The 26,141-nt window shown below is 48.5% G+C and overlaps 1 protein-coding gene across 13 annotated transcripts in view; it reads right to left on the minus strand.

The window, feature by feature from the left end:
- The window catches only part of ITPR1 (inositol 1,4,5-trisphosphate receptor type 1), a 163,472-nt gene that overhangs the window by 60,922 nt on the left and 76,409 nt on the right, over positions 1 to 26,141 (minus strand). For 9 of the 13 annotated variants that reach the window (XM_064667124.1, XM_064667116.1, XM_064667115.1 and 6 more), the window contains 14 exons: positions 25,894 to 26,064; positions 24,878 to 24,943; positions 24,084 to 24,221; positions 22,443 to 22,568; positions 21,881 to 22,081; positions 19,937 to 20,188; positions 19,282 to 19,407; positions 18,442 to 18,570; positions 15,072 to 15,192; positions 14,006 to 14,190; positions 13,634 to 13,782; positions 12,612 to 12,723; positions 8,978 to 9,004; positions 81 to 116 (listed from right to left, as the gene is read on the minus strand). In XM_064667124.1, the coding sequence (XP_064523194.1) occupies positions 81 to 116; positions 8,978 to 9,004; positions 12,612 to 12,723; positions 13,634 to 13,782; positions 14,006 to 14,190; positions 15,072 to 15,192; positions 18,442 to 18,570; positions 19,282 to 19,407; positions 19,937 to 20,188; positions 21,881 to 22,081; positions 22,443 to 22,568; positions 24,084 to 24,221; positions 24,878 to 24,943; positions 25,894 to 26,064 (1,839 nt within the window). The remainder of the gene's footprint in view (positions 1 to 80; positions 117 to 8,977; positions 9,005 to 12,611; positions 12,724 to 13,633; positions 13,783 to 14,005; positions 14,191 to 15,071; positions 15,193 to 18,441; positions 18,571 to 19,281; positions 19,408 to 19,936; positions 20,189 to 21,880; positions 22,082 to 22,442; positions 22,569 to 24,083; positions 24,222 to 24,877; positions 24,944 to 25,893; positions 26,065 to 26,141) is intronic. The other 4 variants (XM_064667121.1, XM_064667120.1, XM_064667118.1 and 1 more) reach the window with 2 other exon arrangements.

Here is a 26,141-nt window from a genome sequence, read left to right on the forward strand (position 1 = left end):
GTTTTCACCAACAAGACACTCCACTAGGACTACTTAAACACCAATATTTGTGTGTTGTACAAATATAGGTGGTGACACACCTCTACAGGGCTCTCCGTTTCGGGAGGTTGCGGCAGCTAGTTGAAAGTAAAATGCAGAAAAGTTAGTCATTCTCCCAGAATCTTCCATCCCAACAGCAATCCAGTGGTCAACAGAGAGGGGAAGGGAGCTGGCAAAGCGCTTGACTTCAGCTGAATCATCACAAATGAGTTATAGCCATAATTACTGTTTACACCCTCCCACCCTGCTCCCAAAAGGGCCACATCTGGAAAATTTCACAGGTATCCTTTGAACATCCCAACCTGCTTTGCATGAACTCCGAGGCACAAGCAAAAAGCTTTAGTTGCAGGTGCCCACAGCACTTTTGGGGACCACACACCTGGGATCTGTGACTTGAAGGCAGCACATCCATCCCAGGGGGGGAGGAGGAAGCCAGGGCTGCATGTCACAAAGGCAGCAGCCTTATAATTTTAGTTTAAAAAAATTGTTTTCAGTGGATTCTCATCTATAAACATATTTTCCTTGAGATAAAAGATATATGATGCAGAACCAAACAGGAGCAATGAAATTAGGGCCTGTATGGTGACAGCTTTTCAAATTTAAAATGCTGATCATCACACTGAAACAGATGAAGACAAGCAACTTTTATCTAGTCGAGCGTAGACACACAACAGAGACCTGAACATTCAAATGCAGCTGCCTGTGGAACCGTGGGGCAACTGAGTTAACTCCTCAGAGCAGACACTCAGAAATCAGATGCTGATGATACAAACACCAAACTGAGTCAGGCCCTCGCTGGCTGTGTCTGCCCAGAGGCCACAGGACAGACAGACAGATGTCCATGGGCTGGGAGAGCACTGTGGAGCTTAACCCAAAACCTGCTGGGGAATGCTCCAAGGGAGAGGGAGGCCACCAGATCCAGAGAGATTCCACTTCCCAGGAAAGAGCCAGAGGAGCGAGTGCTTCCCCTGCAGTGCTCCTTGGCCAGGAAAGACCCTTTTCCATTCTCCTCCTAACAGACTTTCCTCCTGGCAGCTCCCATGGCCTCTGGTCGGTGCTTCCTTGCATTGTCACCGCTCCTGGAACCTTCTCAAGCGTGCAAACCACTCCTCTCCTGCTCCAATGGAAGCAGGCAGTATTTAAGCCAGAGGCCCAAGAGTGAACAGGAAGAGCCTCATTTATGCAGAGGAACACACCGTCCCTGCCCTGCTCCCAGGCTGGACACCGGGAACGCCGTCCGGGTCATTAGGGAGTCCAGGCACATTGTTCTGCCTGCACACACCGTCTGCACAACCTGCTCCAGAGCAAGGGAAAATTCCTCCCTTCTCAAGGAGCCAACAGCAGCAAGGAAATTGGGCCTGTTCCACTGCAGGGGAAATGAGGCCCCTTCCTGCCAGGGAAGGGGATGCTGAAGTTGGCAGGTCAAGTGGACATGACTGCCACAGGATAACATGCCTGGACTGGGGATCCAAGCACAGGTTTCCCTTCTGGGCACTGGCACAGGTTGCCCAGAGAAGCTGTGGATTCTCCATCTCTGGAAATGTCCAAGGCCAGGCTGGATGGGGCTTGGAGCAACCTGGGCTAGTGGAAGGTGTCCCTGCCCACAGTAGCGAGGTGGAACAAGATGAGCTTTAAGGTCCCTTCCAACCCAAATCATTCTGGGATTCCTGGGGTTACACTATGACCCCATTTTAACCAAACATGTGTGTAACATTTTGCAGTTGAAAGGCAGCACAGATGAAGAATCATCATGAAATTAGTTTCATCTTTCCCAACTTAACTGGAGAAGGAAAAATTATGAATTGCAGTTCACAAATTCCTGTGCCTTCCCTCTGTGGTACAGAGGGCACGTAAGAGCCACTCCCATCCACCCACCAGGGAGGAAAAGCCACTGCCCTGAGCAATGCCCAGGTGGGTCACTCCAAAGCAGCACAGCCCTCAGCAAACTTCCAGTAAGAATATAAACTCCAAATACTGAAATTTCAATTCTTTGAGTCAAAATGGCTTCAAATAGCAAAGAATTATTGACCTTGTGCTGCAAAGTATCAGCTTGTGCTTTACAAGAAGGATTGAACAGGTTGGGTCAGCAGCCTGAAGTAGTAATTTTGCAAGATTTCTCCACATACTTCAGCTCTCCAACCAGAAGAAAGTGATGGTCTGAGGGGCAGGGGCAATACTTTGTGCAATACTAAACAACACCAGGTGAGTACCATGGACACTGTGGTCAGCTTTTAAACTGGAACACAGTGGGTGGCCAGGTCAGAGTACAACATCTGTGCTTTTTATTAGCAGTAGGGAAAGGTCCTTTCAACTTGCTCTGCAAAACCCTCTCTTCCTTAGAAGCTTCCGCTCCCACAAGACTGACCAATAAACCACTCATCATCAGCCAGAACAGAAGTACAGCCTCTGACCTGCTGGTGACCCAAATGCTTCCAGCACCCATTTCCCCAACACAGGCCATGTGTGCTTCCCAGAACGGCCTTTATCTGACTCACCAGGGGATGTATCCCCTCAAAAACCATCCGAGCAAGGGACAGCTCCAGTGTGAATTCATGGCATCTCAAAGGATGAGGTGTGGACGAGCTTTCCATCCTTTTCTTTTATGGCTTTGAGGAAGGTATAAAAATTTTCATTTGCTTTCAAAGTAACAATCAAGGTTAAAGTTATCTAATCTGTCTTGCACAGAAAATTGAAATAACTACCACTGTGGATAAAGAGTGGAAATGGTTTGAGGAAAAGCAGGAAGATTTTCATTCAGGTTTGAAGCCTCGGGATCGCTTTTCTCTCTATAAACTCAGCTCTGTAGTAGACATCCAGACCACCAAGCAAAAGGCTTGAAATGCAATTAACCCCAAGCACTTAGAGAAAGCTTAGTCAAACTCAACTGATTTGGCTCTGTGATGAAGCAATAGTGAGGAGGGAGATGCCCTGAGCTGTGCAGGAAGTCGGGGTTCAATCACTGACAGGTTCCGTCTGGTCTCAAAATCTGTGAATTCAAGAAGTGACCCAACTCCATGTGTATGGTATGTCATTATTGGGGTGTCAGAAGAAGAGATTTGGCAGAGAGGAGGAAATAAAAATGACAACCATAGAGTCAGCCAAATATCACCCTAAGCTTTAGATAGCCAGCTTGTACATCCAGATGCAAGGAACTAGAGTGGAGATCTCAGATGTATGTTATTCTGAAACCTCTGCCTTGGTTCCTGCATTGCTATCTCCAGTATCAGCTGGAGTTCCAGCGGGAATGGCTGTTCAGAATGAGTCCTGCAAGTCCCTTTCCACTTTTTCCTCCCTTTTCTGAATTTCTCCCCTTTTCTCTTTGAAGCACAGTCAGTACAGTTCTTCCTTGAAAGACACACAGCAAAAGCATCACCTCACCTGATGATAACAGATCAGAGCACAAATTATGCTGCTGTCCTCCATAACCCTTCAAAAACACCACAAAACTCTGTGTAGCTTCCTTGCCAAGTCTCCTTGGTAAGGCCAACACTGTTACCTTGTGGAACTGAGGAAAAATTTGGACAGGAAATTTCTAGCCCCTGCAGATGATCTGTAGGTGTTTGTCAAAGAAGCATTTGACTTGCTACGGAGAAGTTTCAGGGCAGAGGGGAATAACTGGGAACCAGGAGCACTGAACTGCTTTGACAAACTTCCCACGTTACATCTCCCCCTGCACAGACCTGAGCCAATGCTGCACAAATTAAGCAGCAGCAGATGTGGAGCAGCACCTTGTCCTGGCACAGGTCTCTCAGAAGGCATGTGGGATTTCTGGGGGGCACAAGCAGCCCCCCCCCCCAGCTCCCTCCAGCACCCACCTGCTCCCAATCCTGGCACACCCAGACTGGGGATGTGTCTGAACATCCTCCCCCCTTATCTCAGGGAATTTGCAGAGACTTTGTGCACTGCCAGACAATGAGGTGGGAAATTTGGCATAAGGGCTGTCAGTGCCTGCACTCAAAGGTCACTGGGATCTGCCTACAGGAATGCCTTCCCTCATTTTCCACAGTTTTCAGTGGAGAAAGCACGTTTTACTTGGGCTGGGGCATTCCAGGAGCCAGAGACCTCAGTCTCTGCCCTTCAGTGTGAGTGCAACCACTTCCTCCTCTCTAAATCCTCAGTCTTGCAGGACTTCTACAGGAACTAAACCTTCACAACACATTTTACAGCAGCAGTTTTAATTAACCAGTAAGATGGCATAACTATTATTGGTTTTTTTGATGACAAATAACTACAAGCAATGTTCCAGTCTCCTTTTCCAAAGAGCTCACCAATTCCAGTTCGTGCAATAAAAACGGTCCAAAGACTGCAGGATTTCTCAAGGGGAAAAAAAATATAAGGCAGCCCACAAAAATTTATGAGAGCCTGCATTTCCTCTGCTCGAGACATAACAAGTGAAGCACTGTCTAAGTGCAAAATACACAAGAGAAATGACTGGAGTGAGCTCTCGACAAGGAAAATAATTCCTAAGTGCAGCTCTCCAGCTCTGAAGAGGTTAATGCATTTCCCAATTCCAATCAAAGATGCATAAAATGGCACCAATTTTGCACCTTATTCAGCCATTGGAGTTCTATTTTATCATTGATAAAGAGCACTGTGAAGGTTAAGTCAGGCAACCCCTTTGAACCAGCATTTTCAGTTCCCTTTTCACCTACTTGAAACCTCAAGACCAAAGTGAAAAGGTGAAAAAAACACAAACCCAAACTCTATTGAGTGGGACTGCAGGTGTATATTGCTGGCTAAAGCTGCATCAAAAGTGTCATTACTGAATAAAAACAGGTAAAACCCCAACATAACCCTAAAAAAAAATAACTAATTACATGGGAAACTCCGTGTGCTTATAGAGTTTTGCTGGACTTGGCTGTTTTGGTGGTTGCCGGCCCCTGAGGGGTGGGGGGGAAGCAGCAGAGCACCCCTTTTTCACCCTGAAAGATGAAACAGAGCTGCAGTGGGGTGGGATGAGTGGCAGGGAGCAGGAGCAGCCCCCGGGCTCGGCCGCTACCGGCCTGGGCAGCGCTCCAGGGCCGCGGTGCCCGTAAACATCCCCAGCGCCTTTCTTGGCAATCGCCGCTGAAGGTCACACATCAGCAGCGGGCCCAAATTCCAGGAAAAAAACCCTCTTCTTATGTAACTGCCGCCTGAATGTTGGCAGGTGCCCAGCGGAACAGCTCACTGCAATGTGGCTGGGAGGGGAGAAAGGAGAAGGGAAAAAAAAAAAAGAAAGAGGCAAAGTAGGCCATGAGGCGGCACATTCGGCATCCTGCGCGTGCCACCTGCAGGTCAGCTCCCAGAGAGCCGGGTCTGCTCCAGGAACCGGCTGCTTTAGTACCCAAGGCTCGCACTGCAGGTGGAAACTGGGCCACGGTGTCCCCGGGCACGGAGCTGGGCCGAGGAGGACGGGTGGGAACGGATCCCAAACGCCTCGGTGGGGAGGGAGCGCGGCTGCGGAGCTGCCCTGGAGCCCAGGGAGCCCATGGTGGAGCCATGGTGGAGCCCACAGTGGAGCCCATGGTGGAGCTCACCGGGGCAGCCCCGGTGGGAAACACCAGGAAATCTGCATTTGGATCACGCCTGGACCTTTCAGCAGGCTGAGGGTTGAATTAGAAGTAAATGAAGCTGTTGTGTCTAATCGCAAGCAGGGTTTAGTTATTCCCGGTGTGAGAAGATTCACACTCCAGGGCACTCGGGGAAAAATTTAACTCGGCCCTGAACCTCTTCCCTGTGACACCAGCGCAGGAACAGCTCCACCAGGAACAGGATTACAGCAGTTCCAGCCCACTGAGGAGTCCATCAACACAGGCTCAGCCCGAGGGCTTTTAAGGACAACACACTGCCCTGCCCAGGGGGTTTCTACTTTATTACCTGACACCTGCACAGACCCAATGTCAAGCCCAGCTTATGGAGCTCTTCAGCTCCTGATGCCCACCTGATGCTCCAGGAGAGGCAAAGAAGAGCCCCAGTGCACCCCAAAAGCCAAGCTCTGAGCAGACAACCCACCAAGACCAGGACAGAACCAACACGGTTTCCAGTTTCCCACGGTTTTGTTCTCTCTCAAAACAAACCATGCTTCTCATCCATCTCTTAGGATACCTTTTCTCCTCTTTATTTTAATACCAGCCTTACACAGCCCCTATCCCAAAGGTCTGCACACCTTGACAAGTTTACAGGAACCTGAATGTTTAAAAATACTGCAGGATGACTCTCATTCTTGGTGAATCCTAATTTCTGACCCCAGAAGAAAACCTTTTACGTAAATCCTGCCACAGCAGTGGAGGGTGCAGAGTTCAAAACCAAAACACACGTACAGGAGCTTAAAGATGCTCTTTCTGTATTTCTGCTGGACCAGTTCATGATCCTCAGTTACAGCACATGGAACTGCACTACCCTTCCTCTTCCCTTGCACTCCACTCTTCCAGCACCCCAAAACCCCAAAGCTCAGCTCAGGTCACAGCATTCACCATCCTTCCTGCAGGGGATTTCCTCCCATCAGGGTGAATTCCAGCATTATTCACCCACTTCAAAGGGCACTCCCTTCTTCACTCACAGAAATGTTAAGGGGGGCTGGAACACCTATTTTCTATCATGACTTTCACTAACATCTCCTGGAATTTTTAATATCCTTTATTATTTGGACCCACTGCCCACTGGAATGACCTTGCAGTACACAACTAAGACAAATACCCTGCATAAACAACCACATAAGTACCATGAAATCATGTCATAAACAGTTACTTCAATAGAGTTTTTCCCCAAGGGAATAAGGAAAATTTCAACTGATCAAAACCATTACGTTGTGCATAGTTTGATACAAACGAAAGTTAATAATTTCACTAATAATGGAGATTTTTGTATCCTTTGCCCTAAATGTTTATATAATTTCCAGGGTTGACAAGGGGAAAAAAATAAAAACACAAAACCCCAGGATTTCTGAGAATTGCCAGTGGTTCAAACTCCAACTGAAACTCTTTCCCTGAGCAGTCAGTGCTCAGTGCTGATGGTTACACACACACACACCTGCTCCCTCCATGCACTTGCTCCATCAAGAAGCAATAAAATTCCTCCTTTGCAGCCTCCAGACCAAATCCTAAATTGCTCTGCACGCTCTGCCTGATTTATTGCAGGCAAACAGCCCATTACAGCCAGAAACCAAAGGGAAAAGTTTCATATTATGACTTAATTTGCAATTAAACAATTCAAGTTTCTCTCTGAAGTTTCTCCAAGCTAAAATTACATAGAGACATGTTATTTTGGGAAGCTGGAGCAGCACTCCATCCAAGGGGTCTGGCCTGATGGAAACATTTATGTGCCACAGGTTAACTTTTCCAAACCAGAGTGAAGACTGGAGACACACCTGAGATGCCTCATCACAGGTGAGAGGTGATGGCAGGGCAGGGAAGGAACTTGTGCAACAAGAAATTTTGTCTTTCAGGCCAAAATCAGACTCTGCCTGAAACAAGTGATGGGAAACTCATGTCCTCACACACTCACTGGAGCTTCTGCTCCAGCCCAGAGAGGGATGACAGCGAGGGCACAGCAGGGCCTGTGCATCCCAACCAGAGATTCAGTCAAAAACAAACCAAAAAAGCCACAACTCCAGTTTGTTCTGGTGAGGAATTCTGCTCCTCCCCTCCCCTAAAAGCCCTCCTGAACAGAAAAGACCCTCCAGCCCAACCCTGGGCCACGTGGCCACTTTTTTTGTCTAGTCTTGTCACAAATAATTTGGATTTCAAACCCATTTCAACACGCAAGGTCCCCAGTATTATTTCATTTTCAGAAGGAAGTTTACTCAGTGAATTCAGGTGGTTAACATCAAAATTAAGTCCTACAGAAAGCAATTTATGGCCTGTTTCATTATCTACTCCACTGAATAAAGAGCAGCAACATTTTAAACGTTTTAAGTGGTTAAGCTTTGTTCCAAGTGAAAGGTTGGCTTGGGAAAGAATGCAGGAAACAAAGCACAGAGAGGGAAATATTTCTTTTTTCCGTGGTATTTCAGTAAAATAAGGTGCCAGTCAATCACTTTCTCAGTGTTATACATTTATGCAAATTCCACGCCCACACGAGGGTTTTTTTGAGCTGATGAGGAAGTTGCAGCAGCAGAGACAGCTCAGCTCCCTCCCTCCACCCCGAGCCCGTGCCCCGAGCAGACACACGGCTTTGCAGAGTCCTTAGAAAGCTGAATTTCAGTTAAAGTTTTCCCTCCAACAGGGCTTTTCTGCCCTTAGAGCAGCTCCACGCAGCACAAAAACCGTGGCAGTGGCAGCTGAGGGCCCGGGTTGGATGGCAGGAAGCTTTTCACACAGAAATAGCTCCAGAAGTCACTAATTCCACGGGGTCACAGCACATGGTTTTTACAACCCTCCAACTGTCTGACGTGGCTTCACACACCAAACCCGACTGAGAAGGAACAGGAAGGGCAGTGAAAGGCTTTGGGGAACTGCATGACCGTCACCTTTTGGGGAAAACCACCACCACAGTGTCTGCACAAGGACCTGGCCCTCCCCAGGCCCACCTGCACCCAGGCTCTTCCAGCTTCTGCATGGATACCACTGAGCCTCAGTACTTGGTTTTCCAAATGAAAAGAAACATCCTGTTCACAAAGGACAAGGGAATGGGGGTCAAGTGCTAAATGCTGATGTTTAAATGGTGCTCATCCTCCAGATGTGATCCTAAACTTCACGGGACCTACCATGGCACCAGCTGACTGAAGGCTACCAAATATTCTAACTGCATTTGGACTAATATTCCAACTAATGACATATGGAATTAGTTATGGTAACTATTCCCAGTGTAGACACACGGTAGACTGAAAACTCCACTAATCCACTGACACAGGCACACAAACCAGAACGCTCAGGGCTGCAGACAGGACAGATCACAGGGCTACTGGTAAAACAAACACCATAGAAACAACACCGGAGAAAAGAAATAAAATTAAAACCTCAGCATTATCCAATTCAATGGTAATCTGCCGGGAAAGAAAGAAGGGGAAGAATTGAAAGCAAGGATTAGTAAGAGAAGTTACACATAAATTTCATGTTAGGCTCTTATCAATCATTTAACACTTAAATGCTGCAAGCCAACACCATATTACACAGTGGGCATGAGGAACATCTGCCAGCGCCGGGTTAGGGAACAGACACTGCTGGGAATGCTGTGCCAGGGAGCTTGGGAGGCAGGATGTGCCCTGGCTTTGTTCCTGTGCCAAACCACGCGGGCTGGCTGACAGGGAGCCAAGGACTTCACCCCTGGGCACGGGAGGCATCACGAGCAGAGCTGTGAGAGCAGCAGGAGGGCAGGGGCTGCATCTCCACTTCAGGCAGGAAAAATGGAGCTTTAAAATGTAGCCCTGCAGAGCTGAGGCAAGTCAGCTGGTAGGCACCCGGAGAGACGTGCATGAATGACATGTTTCAGCAAAGTAAAAATCTTGGGTCTAGCCTACACTGTCAGTGTAGTGCAGTTTTGTGCCTATTAAATACTGCACAGTCTGCTCCCCGTCACTGAGCCATCCTGAGCGTGTGCCAAGAGAGGAGTCTTCAGCAATATGTAAAATTTTTAAGCCTTCCCACAGGCTCCTGTACATCTGTGCTCTCCCCACGGGTTTTGCATGCTGCAGAGGAGCCCCAGCTGTGGGAGCAGGGCCCTCAGCACCGGAGCACAGGGCATGTTCCCAGCGCTCCCTCCACGCCAGGGACACGTGCAGGGGCCAGCAGGGCAAGGCCCTGCTTATCTGGGCTGGGAGATTAGGCAGGGCAGGAGGAGCACTGTCCTTATGTAATCCAGGGTGTTCCAGAGAGCACCACATGGGACTGCAGCAGAATCACAGGCCATGCCAAGACTTGCACAGCGCTCTGCTGCCGAACACCCTTTGGGGTGACCACTGTCAGCTCTGGCACACAGTGACAGGACATGGGGGGGTGGCCTCAAACTCAGAGGGAAGGGGTCGAGGAGATGTTGGGAAGAAATTCTTTACTTTTAGAGTGTGGTGAGGCCTCAGCACAGGTTGCCCAGAGAAGCTGTGGCTGCCCCTGGATCCCTGGAAGTGTCCAAGGCCAGGTTGGACGGGGCTTGGAGCAACCTGGGCTGGTGGAAGGTGTCCCTGCCCATGGACAGGGGCATGGGCTTTAAGGTCCCTTCCAACCCAGCCCATTCCATAATTCTGTGCCCAGCTGACCTATAAACTATACTGTTTACGAGATTAATATGCTGGTCACAAGGGTAAGTTTTGTCACCTTTACGTACAGAACCCACCTCCATGGAGGGACTCCAGAATTCAAAGTGGTGCATAAGGGCTTTTTCCTTCCTTTTTTTTTTTTTTTTTTGTTACACTCCAGGATGATTTTAAAAACAAAAGGTATTGCCTTTTAGGTGGTGACTAAATTCAGTTCAGTGAGTCACGAGGGAGAATAAATCCGATTTCACTGCTCACAGCCAGACAGCAAAAGCTGTTCTACTACTACTCCCAGTCTATCCGTGAGCAATCAGCTGCTTTTTCAGACTCGGAAATCCACTTCACAGGCAGCACATTCTGATCCCTTATGTAACTGAGCTACTGCTTCAGGAGTTAATGCATTTGCCACAATTCGAAGATTTTTAGCATTTTGTGGGGTTCTCCATGGTCTGAATGGTACATGTTAACTGCAGCTTCTAGAAACCTTGGTTTCCCCAAGTTGGGTGAATAAAGTCTAAGAACTCCTGAAAATTAATTTCCATTTAGGAAAATGCGAGTGGCAGACTGCATTTAAAAGGACAAAGCCCTCAGAGCTCTCATTTGGGTTTCACTGGTGTACAGTGTATATATGCTGTACATCACCCACTGTTTTTATGGCTTGGGGTGACCTTGGACAGTGTCTCCTGGCTGTTTTTAACAGGAGAACGTGCACTGATGTGCTAATAAAGTGTAAAACATAGTCTACGGTTACACTTAATCTCTTACCCCCCCAGCCTTGGGCAAAAGGCACCATCAGCACTCTGCTCTCATCAGAGCATCCCCGAGCCCAGCTCCCCTGCCCAGGAGCACTGACAGCCAGGCAGCCCCTTCCAGCTCAGATGTCTCAGTAAAGGGACCTCGAGGAGAGGACAGAAGGTCCCCACAGGGCTCTACCTCATGCTGGGATGCCCCAGCACATCATTCTGCCCCTTCAGCAGAGAAGGACAAAGTGCTCAAAGCTGACACCTGCAGTTGCTGCCCTTCCTTGCTGACCCTGCTCCCTCCTCATCCCATATGGATATGCTGCTTTCCTGCAGTTGATCAGGGCATTCCTGCAAGTCACTGAATTTATTCCACAACACTGCTACTGCAAAATGAAAAAATCCCCAGGCAGGAGCAGAGCTGAGCAGGATCTGGGCTGGGCTGGGCTCTGGCAGCAGAGGGGCAGCACGTGGGCAGAGTGTTCCTGACAGGGCAGGGAGCACAGCCCGGGCCGTCCCAGCCCTTGGGGCATTTTCCTGGGAGTCTCCCGCTCCCTTGGCACTGCCACGTGCTCCCTGGGTGTGCTGGGTACCAGCCCACACACGTGCACGTGCACACCCGCATGTGCCAGGCTCCCTCCCGGGCCCTGGGCTCTGCCTCCCCCTGCTCTGGCACCACAGCACCGCGTTCTGCTCCTGCCTCCTCCTCCCTGCCAGCTGGGCTGGCTCACGTGGGACATCCCAGCTGGCCAGGACGCTGCAGGTCCCTCTGCCTGCAGAGCATCTCCCTCCCTCACGCTGCCACAAACGGTTATTGCTGTTGTGAAACTCTCATCTCTGAAGTTTTCACCCTTTTTTTTTGCTGTAAATCAAGCACTAGGCAACAACTCCAACCCCAACTGCACAGCAGAACTGGACATGAACAGCACCTGCTCTGGGTGCAGTGAGTGTCCTCCCACATCGCTGCTTCCCCCACTCCCACTTGCTCCCAGCACCTTCACTGGAGGGTGTATTCCCCTGTACCTACTCTGTGGCATGGGAAGAACCTCAGCTGATTAGAATTCCACGAGATAATCTCCAATTCCCAGTCTCAGCTGACTGTAGCAATGTCTAGATACACAAACATATGGGTGCATACACACTTTTCTGATGTAAATAAAGAACAGGTCTGTGCAAACAGAAGAATGTTCTTCTCAACCAAAGGAGTTGTATGCAGGAAAGGGAAAGAAAAAAAAATGGGTGGGTGTACAGATAGTTTCCATCTATAATTCACAACAAGATTACTCAGCTGTTTACAAATTCAAATGAATTACAAAATACCCTCTCTTGTTGTAAGGTTACAGGACCCGTGAAGAGCCACCTAGACCCAGAAAGCAGATAAAGAGGTCACATCCTTCATAGAAAAGTAACAGAATTGATTTTTTGGATTGCCAGCAACTGCAGGAATTAGACCTAAACTTGCCAGGCTCACGTAGAAAAGCAACAGAAACAAGCTTAACTTCAAATATGATTTGAAAGGTATTAGTTGACTAAAAATGTTTTGTTCCTGCTCCAGCCCAGAAGTGCTTACACTCACAAAACAGCTGAAAAGAGCAGAAATTTTATTTTCCTTTACTGAACAAAGACAGTGTTTAACACAGAGTGATGGACCATAAACACATTACCTTTTCTCCATAGCCTCTATCTTTGGTCATCATTTCCCTGAGCGTCTGCAATACCTTAATACACAGTTTCTCCTCATTCTCCTCCAGCAGCTGTTTTGTGTGCTTAATTAACCTGAAAAAAAGCAATCAACCACAGCTCAGGTTAGTGCTAATATTCTAAAAGTGGGGTAAGATATGCATGGTTATCTTAACTGGTTTATGCTGCAAGCAAGTTTTTTTATCATACCATTACACAACCACTGTGAGAGCATTCTCTCAACACCTGACCAGCTACCAGGGAAGCTGTGAAGGAACCTGCAGTCCCTGGGCAGGAGGAGAGCCAAAAACACCCTGTGACTACAGGCAGAAAGGAATCAGTGGGATTCAGGACCTGATGGTCCTCTAGAACAACCATTTAACAGTAAGAAAACTGTATCACATATAACAGCTTGGATAAAATACATATTGAGTGTCTTGGACAGTGCAACCCAAAATCCATCCCACCCAGCACTTGGGACTTAGTTTCCATAAACTCTGTGCATAACCCATCCTGCCAGGAGGTGATCAGAGAAGCTGGATCTGCTCAAATTGCCCTCTGAATAACCCTGTAACCTTTTCCTTTCCTTCCCTCTAACTGTGGGTGATGCACATGGTAACAACTGATCCTGATGTACTCCCCAAGCACCTCACAAACATTACTGGGGTGAGGGCAGGTATCAAATAACTGGGATCAGCTCAAAGCTGAACTCATTTATACCACTGCTCATGGCATTTGTATCCTGCAGTAAACAAGTATTTTTAAGCATTAGCTGTGACAGCACATCAAACAGTCTTCCCCTATTCCCACAGGCAACTTTTTCCCCTCCAAGGACAAACTGCATTTACCACATCACAAAATACTGTGTTTTACAAGTATTTCTAAGCATATCAAGTGTTTACCAAGCTGGACACGAGGGCCCTGTTCCACAGGGTACAGGAAAATTGGGGAAAAGCAAACTACAACAAAAATCCTCCCAACAAGCCGGAGTCCCAAGACAACTTACTTGCAAATGAAACCTCCACTTTCACATTTCCTCCTGGCATCCGTGTTCTCTGGGAAGAGCAGCTCAGGCCTGTGGAGCACATCTACCAGCACTGAGAGCTCTGCCTGCACGAGGGGACGCAGGCGATCCTCCAGGGCTGACACGATGTCCTGGAACACAACAAACATCACACACACAGTTACAGGCAAATTAATCTCACACACGAGGGAAGGACAAGAATCTTACAAGAAGAGGGACAGGACAATGAGGCCCATCCTGCCTGAATAAATGAAAGGCCTCAGGGTTTGGTCAGATGAGCCTTTCAGTTTTATTATTTAATGGTTATCCTGAAGGAGAGGCAGTGTTCTCCCAGGGGAAGGGGTGTGCCAGCACCTGCAGCCTCTCGATGATGTTGCGGTAGTCCCTGGAGGCAGCGAGCACCGAGTCCCTGCGGGCAGCATTCCTGGCAGTCATCCTCCAGTTCATGGCAGTCTTCTGCACAATGTTATGGGACTTCAGGAACAGATTGTTCACCTGGCTGTCCAAGTCCACAGGAATTGCAATCGCTCGGCTTTTGGCTGCAACAAGCGAAGTCAGTGAGAACTGAGACCTTGAGCCCGTGAACCAACACGAGAACAAGACAAACCTCTACCTGCAACTCCTTCTACAAACTCCTTCCTTCTACAATCTCTCTTAGACAGGGTGAAAGGAAATGGCCTCAACTTGTACTAGGGGCAGATTTACATTAGATATCAGGGAGAAGTTTTTCATGGAAAGGGTTGTCAAGGATCGGAACGGGCTGCCCAGGGAGGTGATGGAGCCACGACTCCTGGAAGGGTTCAAAAAACACGTGGGTGTGGCACTTGAGGACATGGTTTAGGGTGAACATGGTGGCGGTGCTGGTTGACAGCTGGACTTGGTGATCTCAGAGGTCTTTTCCAAACCCTAATGAATCCATGATTCTCTGAGTGCATTTTAACCACGGCAGTGCTCGGTCCCTGTGCAGGACTGTGGCTAAAGGCTTTCACACCTCAGAGCTGTTTACTGTCTCTCAAGTGTGGGAGGAGGAATCTGTCCCTACACACACACTCCCAACAGCTTGTGCTGGTGCACGTGTACACCCATCCAACAGAACCTGGCCTCATATCCAGTGCAACTTACTCCTCTTGATACTAAAAGTGGAGCAAATCACGGGGAGGAGCGGCACAAAATTATCTCCCTGCTGCAGAGTTTGGAGGCTGAACAGAGAGAGCACTTCATGTGACAGTCACACCACCTATTGCTCAACCACAACCATTTATCAACATAACCCTGGCTCTGTACACCTGGGCCACGACTTATCCACAGGGGACACCTGGGGGAAGGAAACTGCACTTTCTTCATGGAAGGACGACATGGAAGCAGCAAGTTCTGGATGACCACACCTGAGCAGTTAGTTCTGCTCACATCCACTTCTTACCTACATCTGAGAGGACCCGAATGCAGCTCTCCACAGAGGCCTTCTGGCTGGGCATCAGCCAGTTGCAGTGGTACACCCTGAACACCCCCTGCAGCAGCTGCACGAACACGGGCTGGCGAGTCTGCAACACAAGGGCAGAGAGAGTCAACCCCACCCTGCTGAGATGGGGCAGCACCACCTCGAGGGGACCCCAGTTCCCAGCTCCAGCTGGCACTCTCTGCACACCAGGCATTCCCAGCTAGTCTGCAGCCACTTGCTGGGCAGCTCCAGGTTGTAGCCAGCGACCCTACGACACGATCACAACTGGGTGGGAAGGGTGGGAACCAGTGCTGGAAGGGAAACATGAAACAGGAGCTTCTACAGCATAAAGCCTTGATAATTGAGGCTTGACTAAGCAAAGGAAATAAGCAGCCACCTTCATCTGTTTAATCAGGGCTATCAGCAACCCTGGCACACAGAGATCCTTGTTTTAGCACTGACCAGCAGCTGACTCAAGAGTCCACAGGGAAATGGGACTTGGCTCCACGACAGCACAGCTCCAGAGTTGAAAACTCATCATTTCAAGCATTATTACCTGGTATCTAATTTACTAAGGAACCAGCTGTGTGTGTGTTATTTGGAACACAGGTAGTAGTTAGTGGCAAATGCTACAGACCAGCCAAAATCGAGGTGTGGTTCTCAGCCCTGAATTTCACCAGGTGATCTCCCACCACACACAGCTGAGCTGCTCCAACACACACATGCCCATGTTCTTTCATCTTTGCACCAGCCCAAAAACAGTGACCAAAATTCCCTGTTTGGTTTTGTACAGTGATTACCTAACAGAACAATTTATTTTACCTGTAGAGGAAAGAGTATTTTAAATATTTCAAACTGAAGGGAATACACCATGTCCCCGTGCCTAATAGCTATGGAATGCTTCTATCAGCTAAGGGAACTACACCACAGTGCAAAGACCACAAGACTTAGGAACCAGTGAAAAAATACCTCTTTTATTCTGGCCAACAGTAATTCCTGTTAGTAAGAAAGAAGTGGAGTTAGAGGAAAAAGAGAAATCTATTAGATAATTAAATCCATTAGATCAATTAATCAAACACCATTATGAAAGGTATAAAAGGAGAACAAAAATTCAAACCCCAAAAACTGCTAAGGGGCAAAGACCTATTATCCTTTCTGGAATTAAATCAAACACCAAAACCATGGCAGACAGCAGCATTCACCAAGGGCCCTGAAAATACCTGCATGTTTAGATTTAAACCACCCACATACTGCTTTCAGTTCAGGCTTAAAGACTTTTTGGTCTTAAAAAGCCTCCAAGATGTTTCATTTGCCTAAACTAGGTCAATAAATCAAACAGGAAATTTACTCCACGTTCCTCATGTCTCCAGCTCCACTTGGGAAGGAAAGCCTTGGGCAGCAGCAGCCTCAAGAGGCAAACAGGTGAAACAGGGCTTGTTAAAGAGGAGTTTTGGGCAGCTGTTCCCTGAAAAGACATTTCTGTTCTCCTAATTTGATATGCTTTGAACAGCATGACAGATGTACAAGGTGTTCCTTCAACGAGCAAGGCTGGCCCTGGCTCAAGGGAGGTACAATTTCAGTCAAGCCATGACATGAAGGAGCAGGAGACAAGAGGAGGCTTGCACAGGAAAGAACAGGATGACAAGGAGCAGCAGAAAGGACAGGGAGGGACTGGCCCAAAGCAGAGGGGCCACATCCCTCACCTCTGGGGACACGGCCCAGATCGGGCAGAGGGGCTGCAGCATCTCAGGTGGGAGGGAAAATCCCCCCTGGAGCAGGGATGGACACCAGCCAGGTGGTCCAACTGTCCACCTCAGGTGTTAGGATCCCTGGGGGAGGGCAAGAGACAGGCAAAAAAGGGAGAGAAACAACTTTTAACTTTGAGATGTAGAAGAAAGATGAATCTAGGACAAGAGACATCTATCAAGTGAGATGGGAAAAGAGGTGAGCTGAGTGACTTCATCCTGCTAGACAGAGGGGGAGATTGAGAAGCTAAGGAAAAACTGCTGATAGAACATTAACAGATGGCTAAAATAGGATGGCAAAAAGAGTATTCAAATGCTGTATGCTCAGAGAAGACAACTCAGAGCAGGACAGCCCAGGTATATGGTACAGAGGGAAGAGAGAAGGGCAGAGCCCCAAGGACAAGGTTAATGATCTCCATTTCTCATTTCTTTGATGAAGTTCCAACAAATGAGGGTGATACACAACAGCAGCTGAAATCATACAAGGAGTACATCAGCTGCTGCACTGTTCAGGCTTGGGTGAGGGGAGAGACAGCCCTAAGGAAGCTGCTCAGCCCCAACACTCGGAGAAGAGTTCCCAGGGTGACAAAACACTGGCACAGGCTGCCCAGAGAAGCTGGGGCTGCCCCATCCCTGGAAGTGTCCAAGGTCAGGCTGGAGCAACCTGGTCTAGTGGAAGGTGTCCCTGCCCATGGCAGGGGGTGGCACTGGATGGGCTTTAAGGTCTCTCCCAGTCCAAACCATTCTGGGATTCCATAAAACCTGCAGTTTGCACTGCAAACATCTGCCTTTGGCACGACCAGGTTGCACCAAGTTTCAACAACTACCCCTCTCAAACTTGTGCCAGAGCTGCCAGGCACCTGCCCACTCCACCCACACTCCTACCAGCAAGTTATTTATGAATAAAAGAACGATGTTATCTTTGTGCAAACACAGATATTAAGGCCACGTCCTGACACTGCTGTTGTGCTGTGGAAATCTCTGCCTTCTGCCACTGCACAAGAGTTCCAAGCTCCTCCTTCACATTTCCCCAACTTTTGAACAAGGGAAAAAACTACTCAGCTTAGTGAGACAACTAGAGCTTCTGGATCCTTTTTGAATGTTTTTAAGGGAAATTAGCAGATTTTATAGAAATAGTCTTTCTTAATCAATCATCTTGGTACGCTCCGTAATGCAACACTCCTCCAGACATTTTCCAAAGCCTGGAAAGTTTGCCACCAAAGCTTGGGGCAACCGGGTCTAATGGAAGGTGTCCCTGCCCATGGCACGGGATTGGACCTGGATGATCCTGAAGGTCCCTTCCAACCCAAACCATTCTGTGATTCTGTGACACACAAACTCTCTCCACCAAATGGCCTGTGTGGTGTTGGTAGCACAGAGCTGAATCCACTGATGAAGCAAAGCAACACTTCAACTTCTCTAGAAGAACTTGTACTCTGATCTATAAATCTTTCCATTTCTCCAGCGAAAGGTCACAAGGAACAGTCAAATATTTGTTCCCCCATCACAACACGTGTTTCTTTTGACCTAGTAAATGGCACCCCACTGGAATGAACAGAACTGCCTTGGCAGCATGTTTTCCCTTTTCTGTCTCTGCATTTTCCTACCTGCAGGGTTGTGCTCTGGTCAGAGAAGGGGGAGCTGAAGAAGGTGGTGACAATGCTCATCACGATCTCCGTCACGTACTTCTCCAGGATGGAGTCCGCGTGTTTCCTGTCGCTGGTGTTGTTACAGGCCTGCAGGACAAACCACCCTCAGCTCAGCAGCAGCTCACCAAGGCAGATCAACCACCCTTACAACTGGAATTCCTGGCTTCCCATTATTCCAGTCCCAGCAGTTCCCTGCCATGCTGGTGTTTGTGACACTGGAGCTCTGGACCTCCAGCACCCACAAGGGCAAAGCCAAGGGTGTCCCTGGTACAATGTGCTGGCACAGAGCACCTTCAGGGGGAGGGAGAGAACCACACTGCCTTGGAGGAGAGCAGGGGAAGGGTAGGGAGCACTGAGGTGTAATGCTTTCGTATGGGGAAATACTTGGAATCCCAGGCAAAAAGCCACAGGGCCGAATAAATGCCAGGCTTGGAAAAAATCTGTCCTGACCTGCCAAAAAATGTCACTCAGGAAGGAGCTCAGCGATCCTGGCCAGAATAAGCAAACCAGGTGGCAGGACAGAAAAGGCACTGGACAAAGGAGCAGGGTGTGGGGCTTCACTGAGCTCTGGTTTGGTTGGGTTTTTTCTTTTAAAAAGGAAAATATTAATGTGTTCCATGGAATATGACTAATGGAATCCACAGGCATAAGGCAAAGAAGGCACACATAAATTTACAGGAACACAGAATTCAGGGAGCTTATTGCCTTGATGCACTGGTATGTTTTATTCTTACTGTTGTATATTAAATAGGCTCTTTTGAGCTTTCTGAATTCAGTTCCTTGGTACAGACACATTACCCGACAGATGTCAACCAGGAAGTTCTCAAACAGCTTCCACATGTGATTACTGGTGTAAATCTCTTTCATTTCTACTTCTGTGTCCACGTAGCAGTGGTTCAAGAAGTTGATGTAGGCTATTTTGACCTAAAAGCAGAGGAAAAAATTAATAAAGCATAAAAAGCTGAATGGTGGTATGGATGAATATAATGTCACATTAAAACTGCTACGTAAATAATCTGGAATTCCACTTCCTTTTATTTAACCACTGGTGAAACTTAATGCCATGAATAGCAAGACACCATCCAATAAAAAACCTCCAGGATAACTGCAGACCAAACGTCAGCATCATAATAATTTCCAGACCTGCAGAACCATCTGTTCAAGGTTAGCAGCACATCCACAAACCTCTCTGCCTCAAGAACCTTATAAAATAACCAAGTACAGCATCACATTCCTATTTTATGGCTAAGAAGTAAGTATAAAAGGATTTAACTTCACTATCCAGATTGACTGGGGGTGCTGACAGCAGAAGCAGGGAAGGAATCCAGTTTCCCAGCTCACTGCCCACCTGCACCACCCCCTTCCCAGGCCAGACTCAGCAATATCCAACCTCTCTCACCCAAAATCAGCACATTTCAAATAGAAACAGGTCAGTTCTTCTATCAGCCCTCACCTCAGGAATGCAATCCTCATGGGTCACCACCCTCACAATGTCATCCAGGGGGAGGAGGGAGTTGCACTTGATCTCTGTGTAGACATTTTTGCCCTCAGTGCACACAGCCAGCAGCTCCACCAGGTGGATGTGGTACATCAGGGGGCTGTTCTCGTCCATCCGATCCCTCTCTGACCTCATCATCTGCACCAGGGTCTGGAAGGAGGCTCTGTCGTTGTAGAACACCAGCACATCTTCTCCTGCGTTCACCAGCTGCCAAGGACAGAGGACATTCCATCAGCAGAGCAAAGCCTGGGATCTCCCCACGCATCCCCCTGCTCTGGGGCTGCAAATGCCCATGAGCTGCTCCTCAGACACTCAAAGGAGCACAGCCCCCAGGTCAGCTGGGCACTGCTCCTGTGCTGCCTTCACGGGAGACAGGACACGAGCAGGACATTTTCTCCTAAAGAATTTACCACTTCTGAACTGCTGGAGAAGTTCAAAGCCAGTCCAGCTGCCTGCTTAGACAGAAGCTGTGCCAACAAACTTCTGACTTTCCATTGTGCTTTTTTATTTCATGCCCTGTTGCCTCAGTTGACTTTTTAATGCAGCTGTGGGCAGCTCTGTGCTGGTCAGAGAACTGCCCTGGGGCACAGGGATGGGAGGGCTCAGGGCTCACTCCTTCCACCCTTCTGAGCAAACACCATCCATCTTCCAAGGCACAAAGTGACACCTTAAGTCACACACTGGAGATTTCCATCAGCTTCACATCTGACACCCTGCTGGCCACAATTTCAGAGCAGCTCAGCCCTCCTGGAACTCCAGGAAAGGAAGGAGAACGAGCAAAGTGAGATCTGCCCCAGGCTGGGCACTGCTGAGCAGGAGGGGTCCAGGGCTGTCCTCCCCCAGGGTTTGGGAAAAACAGTAGAATAAAAGGTAGGAGGAAACCTCTCAGGCAGCCCCCTCTGCTGAGCACTGCTGACCACCTCACAAACTCAGCTGTGTGCTGAGAAGCTCACAAAGCTGCTTTCGAGCTGAACAACAAATTCTGGAAGATTTTCCATCAATCTACCAGGACTGATGCACAAAAGCCAGATTTGACAAATCTGATCCTGGGGCTCCCCCTGCTGAGGAGGCCAAACATCCCATCAGATGTGTAAATACACCATCATGGATCACATCCAATATCCCACTTAGAGGCACTTAGTCACCCTTCTCTTACCTCTCCCTTCTACCCTGCCACTCCAATTTCCCAGTTACCCACACACCTAAGGAACACCCTCATCTTTTCCACCTTCAGCACTTAAACAGCTGAGTAAGTACATCTTGCTAAGACTATTTACAAGGGCCTGGAGTGACAGGACAAGGGGGAATGGCTTCAAACTGAAAGACAGGAAAAGTATGGATGGGGAGGCCCTGGCACAGGTTGCCCAGAGAAGCTGTGGCTGCCCCATCCCTGGAAGTGTCCAAGGCCAGTTCTGAGCAGCCTGGGATAGTGGAAGGTGTCCTTGCCCATGGCAGAGGGTGGGACTGGATGGGCTTGAAGGTCCCTTCCAGCCCACACCACTCTGGATGCTATAAAGAATTCCCATCAAAACACTATCATGGTAAAATTCTCCTTCTGCATTAGTGATCTTGAAATTAAACTAATTCTCTTTGAGCCAATTTTGCTAGAGAAAGGCACCCCTGCTTCATTATCCCACCCATGTGCTGCTGTGCACACGTGCTGGGAAGTAACTTGTGCCATTAATTATCAACCCCTCGTTACACCTATGAGTCAAGAGCTCAGAAAGCTTTTGGTCACAAAAAGCCTGAGCTTTCTGGGAGCTGTTTGCTCTTTTTGCATGGTGAGAGCTCACTGTCAGCTTCTTGGCAGTCCCCGAAGCGAGAGGATCAATTTGTCATGTTCACCAACTGCTATGTGAAAACTTCTGTTCAGACCCTGCAAATCCCTGCAGCTCTCACCTCAGCCATTACCATATCCTGGCATTTCTTAATGAACTTCCCCTCTGCCTTGACGATTGTCTGCAGGAACTTGATGTACTGAACGTTCCTGCCGTGGGTTTCGATGCAGTGGACGAAGTGCTGAACGACGCGCTCGTTGATCTCGCTGCAGAGCTGGAAGTTGTTCATGAAAATGTGCTGCATTGTCACTGCTTCCAGAATCTAAGGGATGAAGGGAAGAAAGCAATCAGAAAATAAACAACCCACCGGGCCCCCCAGAGGGCAGGGTAAAGCCAACGCTCCTGCAGGGCGCAGGGTTGGAGGAACATTTCTGGACCTCATCTTTCAACACCCCAGCTCCTATCTCAGCCTGTTTTTCACTCCACTTCAGCCTCTTGAACTTTCTACACTGAAATGGCCCTAAACAAACATCTTGCCAACCTTTGAGGCTTCAGAATGAAAACAAAATGTGACCTCTTCAACAAATCTTGCATCAGAACAGCCCCCGAGGCTTCACCAAGGACAATCCAGTCCCTTTCCTTGCTAGAACAAAAAATAAATCATGGCCTGAGGTTATTCTTACCCCTGGGTTAAGGAACAGGTTTATGTGCTTGTGCAGCAAGGCCTGATTCTGTTGGTTCCCAGCGCAGAAGTTCTGCAAAAACTCGTGTGCAAGCTTCATTATCTCCTGCATCCTCGTATCTTCAGCCTGGGGTTGCATGACAAACAAGAGGGAGTTAAAGGGACTCCAAAGGTTCACTTTCAGGTGAGCACTGGACGAGCCACAGCTCCAGCTCTGCAAAGGAACTGTCACGTCCCTCACACCCCGAAGGAAAACAAACCTCCACCCAGTTCGCAGACACTCGGGATGAGTTTGGCCCATTCCACAGTTCTAAAGAGCATCAAAAATGAAGTCCATAATAGAAATTACAGTAGTTTATTCCTTAAAACTGCCTACTCCATGGCCAGGCCTGCCAGCAACGTGCTTTAGTCACTTCTACACTTCTGAACATCCCGGCACGTTGGCCAAGCCACACATCATCACCTCGGGGCTGCCCAGGAACTCTGCCACGTTCCACTGCACAGACAGATGGGCAGCTCATGGCAAGGGAGACATGGAAAGTTGTCACTGCACCAGTTCAGCCCAATTTATATTTACTGGAACCTGCACACTGCTTGCACACTTCCAAGCACTGCTGAGGAACTGGTGCCTCTCCTCTGACGTCAGTGTGGATCCCTGACCCACCGATGGCAGAAGATGCAGTTTGGAAAATCAGAGTCTGTTTCTACTTTTAAGGAATTTCATATATTTCCAAGGGTGAAACCCCTTCCACGCTGCCTGTCCAATGCACATTCACATGTACAGGGCAGAAAGGAGACAAGATGTTGGAGAGTGTCTTTTCTGCCCATTTTTTAGCAAAGTATGAAGCAAGAAACCATGAGACTTAACATTAATCAAAGCTACTGTCCAGAATTACTGGTTCTCAGAAACCTGTGGAGTTTGGAACAGAGGACAGCAGAGTGATCAGGAAACTTGTCACCTCTGCACTGATAAGTACCTGTCACCTGTGACTAATGGGCAGCCAACAGGATGAACTTGGGCTGTGCTGCATCAGCACAACATGGGGCTGTGCAGGCTCCAACCAGACACAACCCAGACCCAGTGGGCTCCAAACCAGTCCCAGTGGGCTCCACACTGCACTGTGATAACATGTGGCATCTGACAGGGCTCATTACTGAGCCCTGACCTGGCAGGCCAATTGGTATTTATTCATTTCTGAGGGGGGAGTTTGGGACTCTGCAACTGAGGGGGTCTGTGTTTAACTACTGGACAGACCTGACAAATCCCATGGGGACCAGGCACTCTGGTGTTCCCAGGATGGTGGGCATGCAGCTGCCTGGTAGCAACAACTGGGTCTTGCTTCCACAGCTCAACTCCAAGGCAGCACATGCCTCCTGTGAAAAGCTCCCAGTTGAGCCTTGGTCTTACTCTGAGCTATGGCAGACAAATACTTCTTCGGGAAATAGTGCATAACTGTATGTTAAAGACTTCAAACAAACAGAGCTTGTCCAAGCTCCCCAAAGTATGGATATTGTACAGACTATGAGACCATATAAACCAGCCCCTGTGGATCCAATACATTCCAACATATCCAAGATTCAGAGGAGGCACTAAAAGCCTGCCAGCGGGACCCAAAGCAAGGAGACAGCAGAGGAGCCCCACCTTCTCGTAGGGGATCTGCAGCAGCTCCAGCACCACAGCGTGGGCTCCCATGTTCCGCAGGAGTCGCTGCTGCTGCTTCCGGCTCTTCCTCACCGAGGCCCCTTCCTGCACACAGAGCTTGCTGAGCCGCAGCAGGATCTGCAGAGAGACTGGCTTTAGAGCCCAGAGCCTGGCTGTTCCTTCACAGAATGCCAGGTCCCAGAGAGCAGCAACGGGGAGAAACTCCTCTGTGTGGAGCAGAGCGGCTCCAGGCAGCTCCTCATGGCCCAGGCTCCATCCATGGCATCTGACTAAGGCTGGTGCACTTGGATGATCCTTGTGGGTCCCTTCCAGCTCTGGATGCTCTGTGATCCTATGCTCCTGCAGAACCCACCACAGGCTCCACACACAGGCCTGCAGCTCACACCACACACTCTCAGCCTGGTGTTTCCTAAGTTAAATTCCAACAGCACGGCGGGTTTGAGTGCCAGGTACTCAGGACCAGGGCAAACTAAATGGCTTCTCCCCCTGCCTCCTGCCTTTGTAGTCTTTAACAATAAAAATATTGTGTTACCATTGAAACAGCAGCAAAACCTCGCGTTTCTCACTAATCCATCCTCAAGGAAAGAGTACACACGTCGTGCTTGTTATATCCTGGCTTCCCATTCAAGCTGGGATATGTTATTACTCAGCAAATAGTTTCCACAATGGCACAGTGACTCAGACTGTCCTGGGTGCCTCCCTCTGCCTGCAGCTCTCCAGAGCTCTGTTACTCATTTACACTGCCAGGGAACTATCAAGAAGCAAAGTTTTACCTCTTTTACTACCCGGTAGTTGTAGCTGCTAGTACTTTCAGGCTTTTGGGACTTGCTGTGACCTTCCTGAGGATAAAATCAGACAATTTATTAGTAGCTTATACTACTGCCTTCATGAAGGCTAAAATTACCGTTCTAGGACAGCGCCCGCTCTCCTCCTGGGAAGGACTGTCATCCTCCAGCTCTGACAGTCTCACAAAAATACGTACAATTATCTTGTCAAGTCACACTGACCTCTATAACACAAAATAAGGTGAGGGTGGGATGATTTCAGAGACAGCAACTTCCCGTCCTTTCCTTTGGTTGTCACATTCTGTCTCTAATCAAGTCTCCCCCCCAAAAAAAAAGTCCTTACTTCTCTTCCTCTCAACTATTATTAAACTGTCACTGCACACAGACTAAGAAATGCCTCTCAGGACCTGCACAAGAAAAGCAACAAGTAAATTACTTGTCTTTACTTCCAACAATGAATGTTCATAACCGAGGGACTGTTTCTTGGATTCCCTCACCCAGTCTTGTCTATTTGACTGCAAATTATACGGAGGTAAAATGTGTTTAATGAGTTCCAAGTCAGATGTGCATGTCAGGAAAGTCCTGGATTATCAGGCACAGATAAAGCACAGTTCTCTTCTGTCATTTATCAGTGGCATGACTGAAAAGGCATCACCTGAGCAGTTCACAGCTCTGCCCTTACCTTACTTGAGGTGCTTTTAACTGGACAAATCCCATGTGATCAGTCAGTGCTGGAAGGACAGAACTGGGGAGCCAGAGACAACCCAAACCAGCTCTGTTAAGACCCTAAGGGTGACACTTCAGTGGCTGCTAATCCTGACCAGTCTCCACTTGGTATCAACCAGCTCAAGTTCTCCCCTTGCTCTTGCCTTAACCTAAAAGTACACAGCCAGCCTCACCAGGCTGCTCAGCGTGCTGGGAAGATGGGCTTCTGCCACAGCTCTGAACACAGCCACCCCCTCAAAATACCCACAGGGGAGTCTGCACAAACACAGCCTAATTACCTCTTTCTTCTTGTGCTCGTTTTCACCTGGCACACTGTCCATGGCCTCGTCAGGACCTTGGCCTTTGTACACCCACAGCTCCGACTTCTCCACTATTGACCTCAGCTGGTCCAAGTCTTGTTTGATCTGCTTGTAGTTGTCAACATCTTGGCTGGTAACAAGCAGTTGAACCTTACATGAATGCAATCCATTAGTTGCACAAAAAGGGGTTGTTTTTAGCTGCAATACACACGTTCAGATGAGGAATA

This window comes from Pseudopipra pipra, chromosome 11 (genome assembly GCF_036250125.1).
Source record: "Pseudopipra pipra isolate bDixPip1 chromosome 11, bDixPip1.hap1, whole genome shotgun sequence".
Lineage (NCBI taxonomy): Eukaryota > Metazoa > Chordata > Aves > Passeriformes > Pipridae > Pseudopipra > Pseudopipra pipra.